Raw genomic sequence first — 14,277 nt, forward strand, 5'->3', positions numbered from 1 at the left:
CAAAGGGAGACCCGACTTCATTCCTCGAATGTTTTCTTTGTTTTTGAAGAATGCGCGCACTCGCCATCGCGCCGGCTGGCCAATGAGAAACGCCGAGGCCAAAGTCAAACACCGGGAGCTTTTATTGGAGGGGACATGTCGTTGTTGTTGGGCGTACATAACCAAGCTCAGTGGCGAGAATCAACAGGTAAAGAGTCGCGCAAGTGAAGAGCTTTCAGCCGAATGCCGGGGGTTTACAAACAACAACAAAAAAGCCTCCTACCCCCCCCACACACACGCAATTTGGTGTTCATAAAGCAAAGGTAGAGGAAGGAGGATTGTCAATACTCTGCCCGTAGGATAGCGCAAACGACGCGACTCTCTGTCCGCACAGTTTGGCGAAGTGGAATGGAAGCCTGAGGGATTGTTTTTAATTTTCTGCTTGGGAAGCAAATCCCACCCCCAACCCCCTTTGCAGGCATCGTCTCAGGTACCACGCATTGTTTCTCGTGGAGACGATAGACCTCGCGATGTTTCCGTGGAATTAGCAAAAGCGGCAGTGGCGTCTAGCAAGCGGATCGGGCGGATCGGTTGCACAATGTACAGGGTTGCTTCAAAACAATGCGAGCATTTCTGAGAATCGGTAACAACGCCACGAGCAATGCGCCCTCCGGGCTCTGGAGACCACCTGGAGAAGATTCTAGGCACGCGTTGACAACGATGGCGAACAAATGGAGACTCTTTGACTTTTTGAAGCTATTAAACATTTAATTTGTTATCATGTTAATGTATTATTATCAGTTCTTTTTCCATTAAAGCACCCTGTATATATCCTGGAGGGAAGAGGCCCAAATCCAACAACAATAACGCCTTTAAGCGAATGGAGGTGGATAAGTCGAGGGGAAGATAGATAGGTCGAGAATGGCAATGAATTTGTGCAAAAGTTGAACACATGCGGCTCTCAGACATCGTCTCAGCAGAGCGCACGACACTTGCAAATGCGCAAGGCGATTGAAGCTTACACGCAAGGCCGTGCAATTAAGTGGGGAAGGAAAATTAAGTCAGAGAGGAGTGAGAGAGTGAGCGTTTGGTGCAGAGTTCCCTTGTCAGGAGGGTCCTCCGCATTGGGAAACTGGAGTGCCTGGTGAAAGGCCACACATAGAGAACATGGGGTCATGCGGCCAAAGGTCCGCACAGTTAGAATCAAGCATCCATAACCGTACCCGTCTCATGAACAAATTCGAACTGTGATCCTTGCTTATTCAATCCGCCCAAATTAGCAACCGAGATGCAACGATTAATGATTAAAACTGCATTAAATGCGGTCGTAGAGAATAAAGCATCGATTGCAGGTTGATTGGTTTAGGCGCAATACAAGATCATTCCAACGCTTTGAGGTATTCATTAGGAAGCTCCACCTGGACACGAGTGTTAGTTTTGATTGGATGTCTTAGGAAGATTTTGTTTTTACGAATACGGGCATTTATTATTTTAATTTCTCAACATTGCCGTGCACGTCGGTTGCGCTGTTTCACGAAATGAAGCAAGCAGGAAAGTAAAAGGCATACACGACAGTTTGTTCACTGAAAAGGGGGAAAGATAAAAACCTTTAATAGTCCAACTGCAATTCGGGAGCAGTGAAAAAGCTATGACGCTACTAAAACTGTGCACTAAATCATTCCGAGGCTGTATTTTTTTTTTTACCCGTTAATAGCACTAAACAATGTACGAATAGGGTTCGTCGTACTGAAAAACAGGAATCAATTAATGCTAATACTCAAGTACATTTGAATTACACGACTATATAACAGGTAAAACGACATCTAAATCTTCGAGTAGTTGTATTCCAGTGTAGCATTGTGTGTATGATAACGGAACAGCCGTATGTAAAGCACAAGTCACATGCCACCGGGATTATCCACAATTAAGCGGACTGGAGTTTGTATAGATAAGCGGTTATCGATTCTGCAAAAGCAAAACAAGACCCATATTCACGCTTGTATCATCTCCAGTGGCTTCCACTCACCACAAATAAAATGTGTCCTGTGCTGTGCTTCCATGCCGTGTTCTACCAATTGCGTTATGCCACCAGATGCTTGGCAAATTCCAGTTCTGAAACGAAATGCTCTTTGGATTTACCGGGCGATGCAAAATGACGAGAGACCTGGATGTGGTGTCCTTCGATGACATGTCTGTTGTGCAACACCTTCCTGCACCACTTCAGACAGCCGAATTATTGACGTTACTAAATAGAGATAAACGATTCCCCCAATATAAAAAAATCAATGTGAAAAATAAAGCTAGACTTTTAATTTTAGTTTTTAAATTGAGTACGGAAGTCCGGATGGCAGCAATGTGTTCATCCATTGCTGCTAACAACGCATGCCCAAGTGTCAAGTTAATCGATTTTTTTCCTCTATACAAATTTATTCCAGTTTAACACGTAGGCTTTCGCGACCAATATCATCCATAATGCAAGTTTTTTTTGGGTTAGATCGCTTTGCTCTGCAACACACCGTTGTCCTGTACTAGTAACGAATTGGCTTGTTCTGTTGACGTGACAAACCTTACTAAATTGGCTGTCGGGTGGCGGCGGGTTTCACGACACATTTATAAATGTATTCCATTTGTGCCAAAGGGCATATCACGAGATGAAATACATTCGGGAAATCTTCAAGTCCGCCATCCTTTTTGGAGGCCGACAACCCGCGGAAGTGAATTTTCTTTTTCCCAGGACATCCGGACGATCCTTCGAGTGGCCTTTTCCGTCCATCGCACAGAAAGCCCCGCGATGGGATTACTACGCGACTGTTAAACCGATATTCCGCTTAAAGAATGCACAAGAGCTGGAACGTGGCCGAATCGAAGGATCGCAGCGGCACAAAGTTTGGCCGAGTTGAAGCCAATTTTCAACAGGGGTAAATCACAAAACTGTAACTGGGCAGAATCGTTGATAAACATCAGGTAGCAGGAGGGGGGGGGGGAAGGTAACTTGCAAAAGGTAGATCATGCTGAACAGTAGGTTAAGTCTAGAAGAGGTTGAAATAAAATAAAACTGCATCCTTGCAAGAAAGCAGGAGTGCAGCATCGACGCTGAGACAGAGAGGTTATCGATACTTAAAGGAAATGAATAGGAACCGAATCTGAAGACAACTTTTGCTACGCGACTGGAAATCGGATATATTTTTTTATACCACTACATGAAGAATAATGTTTGCGGTAGCTGAGCGGTTAACGCAGGCAAAGCCTTTTCACCACAACCTTACTCGATAGAACAAACAGGCGGACGGAAATGTGACTACGTCAAAAGCGGCGCGTTTGGGGTTTGATGGGTTTGGAGCCGGGAGGAGCTGCGGCGAGTTTATCGGGCAGCGTTGGAAGGTGAGGACCCCGGCAACTCTCCGTGTACACGTGTTCTCGTCGGGAAGTTGCTACGAATGATACCAAGCTCCAAAACGTCCCTTTCCCATTGCTGCTGCAAACGTTTAAATCGATCTTTTTTTTTTTATCGAGAAACAAAATGTACGGCGAGTATCACTACAATATTTACCGCAACTTTAAAAAGCAAACAAAGTTTTTTTTTTCTTTCTCGGCCGCGCTTGAAAATAGCGCACCTCCGGTTAACACGGTTGGCTACGTACGGTGCGAAAGAAGTTCAACGTACGCGCTTCACAAGTGATGCCCTTAGCCCCAGTGTTCTTCACTGCAAGGCCCCGCGGGACACTGGGGGCCCCTGGTGGACATTAGGGGCCATCCATTCAGTACGTACGCATGGAGGGGGGAGGGGGGGTTAACCCAAATGTGTACGTTTGCGTATGGGGGGTCTACTGATCTCTGGACTGCACATTGCACTACATCGCACTACCACACCGGTTTAAATATCCTATTTCTTTAAATACTTTATTTAAATAATATTTTACATTTTATAATTCTTGACTGTTGTTTATTTTAAGTCTATTACATTTTTGATTATTTATCTTGTGTTGATCGCCGATTGTTTATTGTTTATTTATGTCTGTTAATTGTGATTCATTTTTTAATTGCTTGGTTGCACCGTGGGACCAAGAGAGAGGACTGTAATTTCATCTGTGTTGTATGTTATGCATGTAACACACTTGACAATAAAGTGACTTTTGACTTTTTTTTTTGACTGACAATGTGCGTACGCATTGGAAACGGGGGGGGGGGGGGGGGGGGTGAAGCCTCGACAATAATTTGTCTACATCGGCCTTCAAATGAGTTAGATAGTCCGGCGGTGGATTATCGGTTTTTTTTAAACACGTTCATATTATTAAGCTTTGATCGTTTCTGTGTGGATTAAATATTGGCCGTTCTATAGAACAGGGAGGGGGGGGGGGGGTCAAGTTTTGACCGATTTTTGCGTACCTACTAAATGGATGGCCCCTTAGTGCAGCTCCTGGCAATAAAAAACACGTGACAATACCCCCCGCCTCCCCCATCATCATCGTGCTGCTGTCAGAACCCCAATGGTTTAAATGTGACGAACATTGCCTCAGCACAATGAGCTTGAATGCTGATAAAGTTGTTACCATACTCATTGGTTCTGTTGGTAAAGTCACGTATGGAGAAATTAAATAAAATAATTTTCTTTTTAAATGAAATTATAGTTTAAATTTTATTTATCCATACGTAAAATGTATTTATCCATACGTAAACAATTTTATTTTAAAATAAAATAATTTTAGTTTTAATTGTATTTATCCATACGTGACTTTACCGAAAGAACCAATGAGTAGAGTAATTCCTACGGTCACGAAAGCTTCAATCCTAGATTAAAGTTGTTAACGTTTATTGTATTTTGTTACATCCTTTGTATCAGCTGTCACACTACCTTTGTGCTGTGAACATTCATATTACTTGCCCGAATTGCCTCTTTTTATTATTGAAGCATATCACCAATTTAAAATTTACTTTACGTTTAGAGATAACTTGCGCGGTTGTCGTCAACGCTTTATGAACCGTAAACTAGAAATGACGATCTTGATTGGAAGCTTTCGTGACTGCAGGAATCCACTCTTTGGTTCTTTCGGTAAAGTCGCGTAGGTAGAAAGAATATAATAAATCACGACGTTTCAGGCGCAACACAAGTGACCGTGATGACGGACGCTTGTGTTGCGCCCGAAACGTCGTGATTTCTTTTATTTTATACCTACGTGACTTTACCGAAAGAACCAGAGTATAGGAATTACGAATTTTTAACTTTCACAATAGCAACAAGCTCGTATTGTATAACAGATCTGAATGGTTTGTGCGAAAGAACTGATTAAATATTCGACAGGGGGACGGGGGGGGGGGGCAAATGTTGTTCCCGTGTTCAGTGTTGTGCTCAACCATGTGCTCATTGGCCAATGGATAGGCAGCAGAATATCCAGGAATCACAATGAGTCTCCTGGCACCTGAGGCTGGAGGTTTGTGGATGATGTAGGTTTCTTCGCTACGGCCTTTTGCATGGGACATTGAACGTCATTGGCCTTTTTCAGTACTGGGACCTTAGGCTAAGCTTTGCAACAACAACAAAAAACACGAAATAATGAGCATCTTTGTTGTGGACTATACGCAACAAAATACAGGAGCAATGATGCCTCATTCGTTTCGAGATATAGATATGAAGGAGTCATTGTCCGCGTATCTATTTTGCAACAAAAAAACAAGTTGTTGCCAGTGGCGAGGGTTGGGTTCGTACACCTTTATCGCAGATGTCATTCTAAAAATAAGAAACTGCAGGTGGCCAAAAAAAATCACGTGGAGAGTTTCTTATGAATACTCTTGGTTCTTTCGGTAAAGTCACGTCGGTAAACAAAATTAAAAGATAAAAACAAATTAAATCACGTTTCGATTGCAACACAAGCAATCATCATCACGTGTGACAACCACAGCAAGTAATTTTACTGAAGTGGGAGAAAAGCCGGAGATTGCTTGTGTTGCAATCGAAACGTCGTGATTTAATTAATTTAATATTTTATCTTTTAATTGTTTTTTTTCTTTACCTACGTGACTTTACCGAAAGAACCAAGAGTATGGATCCTTGCAGTCACGAAAACTTCAAATCGAGAAGTTTCTTATGAACTCCATAATCCAAGGGACGTGTACTCGGGGGAATTGTACGGTTATCAGACGTGTGTTTTGAGACGCCAGCAATGACCGTGAATTTACGGGTCAACGAAAAAAAAAGCAGCTTCTGGTCCCGACGAATGTGAAGGACTCTGCAAATTTGTATGACAGTAAAAGAGGGGGGGGGGGCAGACACGCCTTACAAACGTAATCAGGAAGAGGAGGTTAATGTGGATGTAAACAGGAAGAGGATGGGAAAGGGCAGGTTACCAAAACAACCATTAGTGGTGTTGGCACTAGAGAGGGTTGATCACCCACCCAAGGGGAAGGGCTGGAGCCAGATAGTTGGGATATTGCAACGGCAAGAATTTTGAGGTCACGTGTTGACTGCAGACCAGGCGAGTGATCTAGGCAACAGGCCTGCACAGTCACGGGCTTTGGAGCTGTATTATTTAACTGTTTTGAGTGGACTCGCTTTAGGTATCTGAACGGAGCTGGAATGAATAAAACATTATATATCCACAAGCTTTGCGTTTCATGTAGGGTGGGTTTTTTGCCATCACCAATTAGCAAATTTACGGCAATAACAAAGCGTCGAGATAATGAAGAAAATCCATGCACTGTATGCAAACGTGTCTCGTTTGCATGTGTTTCGGTAGAACTTCTTTCGCACCGCACGCAGCCAGCCGTGGCAATCGGAGGCGCGGGAGGACACAAAACAAGAAAGCCACGCTTGTATCCCTCCCTACACAAGAATGGGTGTCTACAACTACGTAAAGCCACATCAACAGGAATGCACCCTAAGAGCCCCAAATGGTTTGGGGCTTGCTCTTGCAAAAAAACAGACATCTTCTAACAACCGCCAACTAGGTTTTTAACAAACGGAGCTGACACAGGTCTCGTTTCGCCCACTGCAGCATTTCTCTAAAGTTACAACACCAGCAGTCAGAATGTATTCGGCGAGGCATAATATGCCACACACACACCGTGCCATTTCCAGGTATTAAGCAGAAACCTTGTTTAGGAACATTTGTTGACCTTGGGAATCAAGGTTTTCTCTAGAACTGCTTTGTGTGTCGAGTTTGTTGTCCTTCCCCCGCACCTCCGATTAGGACGGTCGGCTACATACGGCGCGAAAGAAGTTCAACATACATTCAAGGGCGTGCACCAAGTCTGTGGAACATTATTTCTATCCACATCAGGAACTGTCGGTTCTTTTAAATCGAGCCTAAAAAAACAATTTTTTCTCGATGGATTTTCTTGCTGGTTGATTGTATTTCATGGAGATTGTGACTTATACGTTCAACCAGATTATTTTATCATAGTTTCTCTGGGTTCCACCAATAATTATCTGTCAAAAGTTCCGATTTTGGTTTGATCTTTTGTTTTATTGTATTCGGATTGGTTTTTACTGTTCAATGTTTGATTTTAACATTATGTTCATTTAACTTTTTTTTTTACCTCTGATGGACAGCGCTTTTGAGATTATAGCAATCCGTCCACAACAGCGGGGGTTAGGTTCCTGGAAAATGCCGCGGTAGGTAAATCCGCGATTGGTGAAGTCCAGGGCCTATGGGAAGTAATAGGGGGTTAGAGGAAACCACTACTGTGGTCAGACTAGTCATAGCTTACCTACGTTGCCTGTTAATGAACTAAACACCAAATATAAGACAGTACATTACACAAAATCATAAATAAATATTACGTTTACACATCTTTAATATTCACGATGATGGTGACAATGAGATGATGAGGGGGGGGGGGAGGGCTGGTTAGGAGGAGGAGGAGGGGGGGCTCAGCCCACCCCCCTCCCCCTCGGGGCCACTGACGCAGCACTCTCACCACCTCCACGTGTAAGAGCAAATTAAACCCTTTCCAGAAATCGGGAAAAAATAAATACAACTTTATCGGTCCACGACGTCTTGAATCACGTCATGTAATAACGATGTCAGGCTGTGACGCAGTGACACACACGCGTCACGTTAATAACTCAACACCGTGCTCAGCCGTGGATACTCAAATGTCCAGACCACGGCTGGTAAACGACGGGGGTATCCAGAAGCAAATCCGCGTATACTCAAAACATCTCGCGGTTGGTAAATTCGCAGTTGGCAAGGGATTACTGCACTAATATGAAAAGCGCTTTGTAAAACTGAGTTCATCATCACTCGGGTAAGCGATCACTATTGAGGGGGAGGCAGGAGACAAACATGGGTGCCATGGTGGTGGAGAGCTGTTAACGACCTCGCCTGGTATACAGAGGTCTGGGTTCCATCCAGACCCTGACGCCTGTATATTTGGAGTTTGCATGTTCCCCCTTTGATCGCGTGGATTTTTCTCCGGGTCCTCCGGTTTTTCCCTCTACATTTATCATTATGCGTTTTAGAGTACGACTGCTCTACAGTTCCACGCGATAAGCCACTTCGTTGAGCTATCGTTTGTGCTAGCCAGGTCGCTTCTGAAAAAGAGCTACATAGCTCTGTGGGACTTCACTCGTAAAATAAAAAATATGGTTTGGTTAAGTTTAGTTTCAAACATCACAGGGTAAAGTAGACTGGAATGCCATACGCTGCAAAGAAATAAAAACTGTAATTGTACGATATATGTTAAATGGAATTGGCTGCAGTAGGGATCTTACGGTTGTGTATTCGGAATTGACCGATGGATTTGTGATTGTATTGTAACCGTACATTTTACTTTGGAACCGAGCAATATTGGTAGCAATGAGATCTGAATGTAAACGTTTTACCATCAGGGTAGAATTCAGCAATGAAAGCCCATGTCTCCGTCCTCATGCGAGCATTGTGCAGTGCTTCAATGGTGGATGCTGAGCCAGTGGTACATAAAAAAGAAACGCATAGTCCTATGGTGGGCGCAAGTCTATCCTTTGGACAATTACTATTGACTTTCAACAAATTGGTAACCAATTTATTGACCCCAGAGGGATAATCGGATGGGTCAACATACATCGGGTACATCATGACAGAAACCACCGCCTGGAATTTAATTTTGATGTGCATCTCCTGATTACACCTTAGCTAGACATTGAGAAACCTGTGCTTGGTGGTTAGCTATGTGCAGACTAGTTTTTAGCCTTGGTTAGGGACAACGTCAGGAACCGAGTTAGAACTAGGTAATGGAGAGACAGCACGAGGAGCCATGGGTTGTGCTGGAGCTAAAGCTAATGTTAAGTCAAAACTAGAGCATATGGTCAGAGTTATGGTTAAATAAATAGATCGTGTTAATGGCCAGGGTTAAGAATTAAGCAATTTTGGGGGTTAAGGTTGGCAAAATAGGGTGAGCATTATGTATAGACAGTCTTCACTGCTATTTACGATGCACATCTGTGTTTTTCGGCTGATGTTAAAGTTAGCGATAGCCATTGTTCACGATCAGGAAGTAGGAGATCTTTCACGGCTGGGCCCATATTTCACCGAACGCTTCAGACAGAAGTCCGTGCGAGGGGCTGCGCGGTAGAGTGGCATGGATATATTTAGTTTAAGTGGTAGTGATCAACGGTGCGAGAAAACCGAGTAATGCATTGTGTCCTAAAGGAGTCAGATTTGGTTTGAGTTTGGGGTAATCGAACGTTCGCATGTGACGTGCTCAGTCCGAGTCAGAGTCTGAATTGTTGGAATGTGGAGGACTTGAATTTTGCATGGTTTCCTCCAGGGGTGCCAACTTCCCATCCACACCCACACCCATGGGCTGGATGATCTGCTCCCTGCAAGGCCACACAAAGATGTACATCATCACATCAACACCACACCGAAACGTGAGGCCCTCATGGCACGAGCGGTTTTCCATTGAAAACTGCTATGCTGGCCATGAAAGATAACTCAGTCAAGACGGACCAAATCATGACAATTGTTTGTATCATGCTGGCTGGTGGCAGGAAATGCATGCAGTTACATGGCTTATGTGCGTGCCGTTTTAAAGCCTTGTGTGCACAAGAAAGCCCTTACCGTGAGAGTTTGTCAAACATGCTGACAAGTTTCATAGCTTCATGTTCCTTCTGCTCATCAGTCATCCCCTCCATGGGGTTGGGGAGTTTTTCTTCCACACGTCCAGTTATGGGGTTGATGCTGCCACACGTGTCGCAGAGAAATCAGAAAGAACCGCCATGTAGCTTTTTACAGACTGTTGGGGTCAAGCGCTGTGAGCACCTATCGAGGCTGGCGCGATGCACAAACATACTGTGTGGTCAGCACCATGTCTCGCCCGGCCTTTGTCTCCCCCAGTGGTAATGTTTACACACCGGACCAGGTACTGATTTTTGAGGCTAAGTCGACCTAGGGGAGGCCCAGTACAGGTTCAGAAAAACATTACCGGTGTTGGTGTTGGCCGCGAGCGGCAATCGAATTCGAATCGCCGGGGGTTCGTAGCGCAGCGTGCTAATCGTTGCACTGCCGCTCTCCACCCTCCCGCTCGCAACACTTACACGCAAACATACAATTGTGGTATTCCAAGTGCAAGTATGGAATATCAAATGCATTTTCTGCCGGAATTATGTACAATTACCACTTTTAAAAATACAATCACTCTGGGTATGTGTGTGCAAGTTGTATGAGTGCAAAGACAAAGATCCCCCCCCCCCACCACCCCCCATTTAGCCTTTTCAGGCTGTTAGGGAAGGCGCTGTTAGTGAGCACCTATGCAGGCCAGCATGGCGCACAAGAGAGTGGAGCGGCCAGAACCACACTATCCTAGCACCAACGTAGGGGGTTATCGCAATGTGCCACGAACCACAGCGGGCTAAGGCTCCCCGACCACGGCGCACGCCAGTGGCGAATATCTGAGCCAGTCCTGGGCCTCACCTCGGTTGACTCACCCTTCAACGAGTACCTGGTGCGATGTATAAACATCAGCAATGGTGGAGGGCAAAGGTAATGAGGGGGGGAAGGGGGCATGGAAAAGGCCCTGACCACCACCCCACCCTCGTGTGGCGTGCCGGCCTCCGTAGATGTGCTCGCTAACAGCACCAGCCCCCATCGACTGTGTAGGCTACATGGTTACAAACTGAGTAATCATTGGAAAGATGTGATTAACCATGCAAAAAAGATTTAACTACACTTATTTGACCAATCTTATTTATTATTTGACAGACAACTATTACAGGTGTACCATGTTTACCATGTTCACCATGTTTAGTTGTCACAAACCATAACAAAGGCTCACCCTCTTTAGCCTCACCCTATCATATGAATAAAAAGTGTGCTGTACTTGGCCCTTCCCCCCTCTCCAACCATTATATAAACGGAGTGGTAGCTCCTGCAATCTCTCATTTACTTGATACAGCTGTCGTGGCTGTGACGGTTCCACCTGAAGACGGAGGCTTGTGTTGCCTCCGAAACGTCGTGATTTTGATTTTATTTTACTTTTATTAATTTAAATGTTTTTACCTACGTGACTTTACCGAAAACACCTAAGAATATGGGGAGGGGAGATATTTGTCTCTGTGTATCATGCGCTGCTGTACTTGGGCTTCGCTTGCCGGTACTCCTCTGTCTCTGAATCGGAGTCGTCCGAGTAGTGGCCCTCGCCCCGTCCGCCGGCCATGAGCCCCCGCGCTGCCAGCAGGCCCGCTGCGTTCCCATAGCCAGTGTACTTGACGAAGCGTGCCACTGCAGAGCAACAACAACACCGCCGCCGCCAACACCACCGCTTTTACCTTCACAGCACAGTTATCAAAACTAAACTAAAACTTTTGTATTTTACAAGGTAAGACCCGGTAGTAATAGGTTTTTACCCTTTTAACTGGTACAAAATCTGACACCTTTATACAAGGCATCATGTTTGCAATAACCTCAACACAAGAAGTCAAAATGCAAACAAAAAGAAACAACTCTGATGATGATAATGATATGCACTGTCCTTGAAGTTGATTGGTCCACACCCGAGACAGCTTTCTTTAGAGCCTAGTCTCCATTGGTGTTGGTAAGACCCACTTGAGCTGTATAGCTCTTTTTCAGAAGCGACCTGGCCACAAACGAAAACTCAACGAAGTGGCTTATGTGCAAATTTATAGCATACAAGTACTCTAAACGTATGTCGATTTTACATGCGGAGGGAAAAACTAGAGGACCGGAGAAAAATCCACACGACCACGGGGAGATCATGCAAACTCCAAATATACAGCAGGCGTCAGGGTCGGGATCAAACCCATGCCCTCCTGTATACAAGGCGAGGTGATTAACATCTCGCCACTCCATAGCAGCAAGAATATTAACATTTACAGGATCTTCAACAGCAGCAGCAAAGACAGCAACATTAAACGTGTACTGTCGTTGGGAAATGTAAATAAAATGGAATGTCATTTTTTAAAGTAGCCTCCAGTCCGAGCTGTATCATGTCACGTTTCATATTTCGGTTGGCATTGTCGTCGACAGCCAATGCCAACAAGAGAAGTGCCAGAAACAACGCCAACATGAACATAAGCAGCCACAGTATCCCCATCAACAACAGGACAGATAACAACAACATCAACACCAACCTCACTATCAAAACAATACCAACATTATAAAAAAAATCAATAGCATACTTATCATTAACACATTAAAAGTGTCAACTGAACCCATGATTCTAACAGAGGCATAGCTTTCATCACCAATGGCAAAATCAAACCTACCAACAGCAGTAACATCAAAAGTTGTCTTAATACAAAGCTACATTTACGTGCGAAATTCATTCACACTGTATTGTATAAAGCTACATTAAACCGCGGTGATACATTCAAGAGAAGCATTATCAACATCACCGTCAACAGACGCATCGAAGAACATTACCTCCAGCACTCTTTCAACATCACCGATAAATGCTCAATCCTGTTATCCGTGACGATGTTTGCAAACAGGGTGGATAAAATATTTCGTAGCAAAGGGGAGTTTCCCGTGCATCGTCCGCTGAAATAATCCGCGGGTCACGTTACCTAAACCGCTTAACCCCCCCAGGTGTCTCTGTGCTGCTGCGTCACACATACCGCAACAACTTGGCAACCTGGCAACGTTGCACGGCCTCAACGTGAACACCAAACTGAACACGCAGTAAGGTTTTCACAGCCAACATTTACGATTCGCACTTGGCTCGTGAGTTAGGTGACGTAATGATCTAACATCGCATCGCATCGCGTTAGGAAAACGTCACTTCGATCCATCAACCATAGCGCGTCGTCAGCGAAGGACCCGTTTGCGTCAAAACGGGTGACCGCTTGCGACAGCAATCGCAAAAAGTGTCCTTGCTATCCTACACCGGAGTCGAGTTATTTGTTTGATCCACGGATCATGGCGGGGGGGGGGCGACCAAGGGAGCGGCGCCATTTCTGTGAGGGTCGCGGTCCGCTTCGCTTCGAACGTCGACCGCCAACCGAAGCACGCAACTTGCTGCATATACCGAAAGAACCAAAGACTATGGATTTCTGCAGTCACGAAAGCTTCAAATCAAGATTGCTGCAGGAGTTTGCGCGTCATAGACGGGGCGACGTGTCCACAACGCGACAGCCGTCTCTCCCACGAGCGAAAGGACTTCTTTGATTTTGATGTTCGACGTGGTCTCAAATGAAGCATCGCGTCCAGTTGCTAAATTTGGCTGTTGACGATTGTTCTTCAAACCTACTGGTGAGCCGAAACAATAATCATCGGCGCGTTATACGCTTGAGCACCTGACGGTGAATTTGTTCGTTCGCCTGTGTCAGGTGGTGGAAGGTTCTTAACGGCGCAAACTTGCTCGGATCACGATGTGGCCCAACCCAAAAAATAAATTGTGAATTATCAGCAATATGCATTATTAGTTCCCACATTCGTCACAATCGTTCTGCCAGGCTGCAGGCTCATGTCGTGTTGCCGCGACGCGGAGTGGAGGTGTGGCGTGGTGCTCCTTGCAGGGTGCAAGCATCCTACCGCTCTCTTTGCACAGCACGAAGAGGAACTCTGCAGCGCAGTGCTTGACGTCGGTGTCGATGTGAGTCATGAGGCGCACCAGCTTGTTCCTCAGCGTGTTGCCCACCTCCGGACGATTTGTGACATCTTTCAATGGGGGCAGCACCTAGATTGGCACGAACAAAACGTCAACAAACATCGCCACCTTAGTAGATTGTCATTCTACGCTGGGGACAAACTGTGCGGAAAAACCAAACTATAACTATTTGTTATTTTACCAGGTAAGGCCCACAGTGCAGCTCTTTTTCAGAAGCAATCTGGCCACGAATAATAGATCAACGAAGTGGCTTAT

The 14,277-nt window shown here is 45.0% G+C and overlaps 1 protein-coding gene across 2 annotated transcripts in view; it reads right to left on the reverse strand.

Annotated features, from left to right (window-relative positions):
• Positions 1–791: 791 nt before the first annotated feature.
• RIC8A (RIC8 guanine nucleotide exchange factor A) overlaps positions 792–14,277 on the reverse strand; it is a 38,425-nt gene continuing 24,939 nt past the window's right edge. For both annotated transcript variants that reach the window (XM_078869152.1, XM_078869151.1), the window contains exons 9-12: positions 13,947–14,091; positions 11,531–11,675; positions 10,017–10,136; positions 792–9,775 (exon numbers count right to left, since the gene is read on the reverse strand). In XM_078869152.1, coding sequence (XP_078725278.1) covers positions 9,658–9,775; positions 10,017–10,136; positions 11,531–11,675; positions 13,947–14,091 — 528 coding nt within the window. In that variant the 3' untranslated portion in view covers positions 792–9,657. The remainder of the gene's footprint in view (positions 9,776–10,016; positions 10,137–11,530; positions 11,676–13,946; positions 14,092–14,277) is intronic.

Source organism: Lampetra fluviatilis, chromosome 27 (assembly GCF_964198595.1).
Source record: "Lampetra fluviatilis chromosome 27, kcLamFluv1.1, whole genome shotgun sequence".
Taxonomy (NCBI): Eukaryota; Metazoa; Chordata; class Hyperoartia; order Petromyzontiformes; family Petromyzontidae; genus Lampetra; species Lampetra fluviatilis.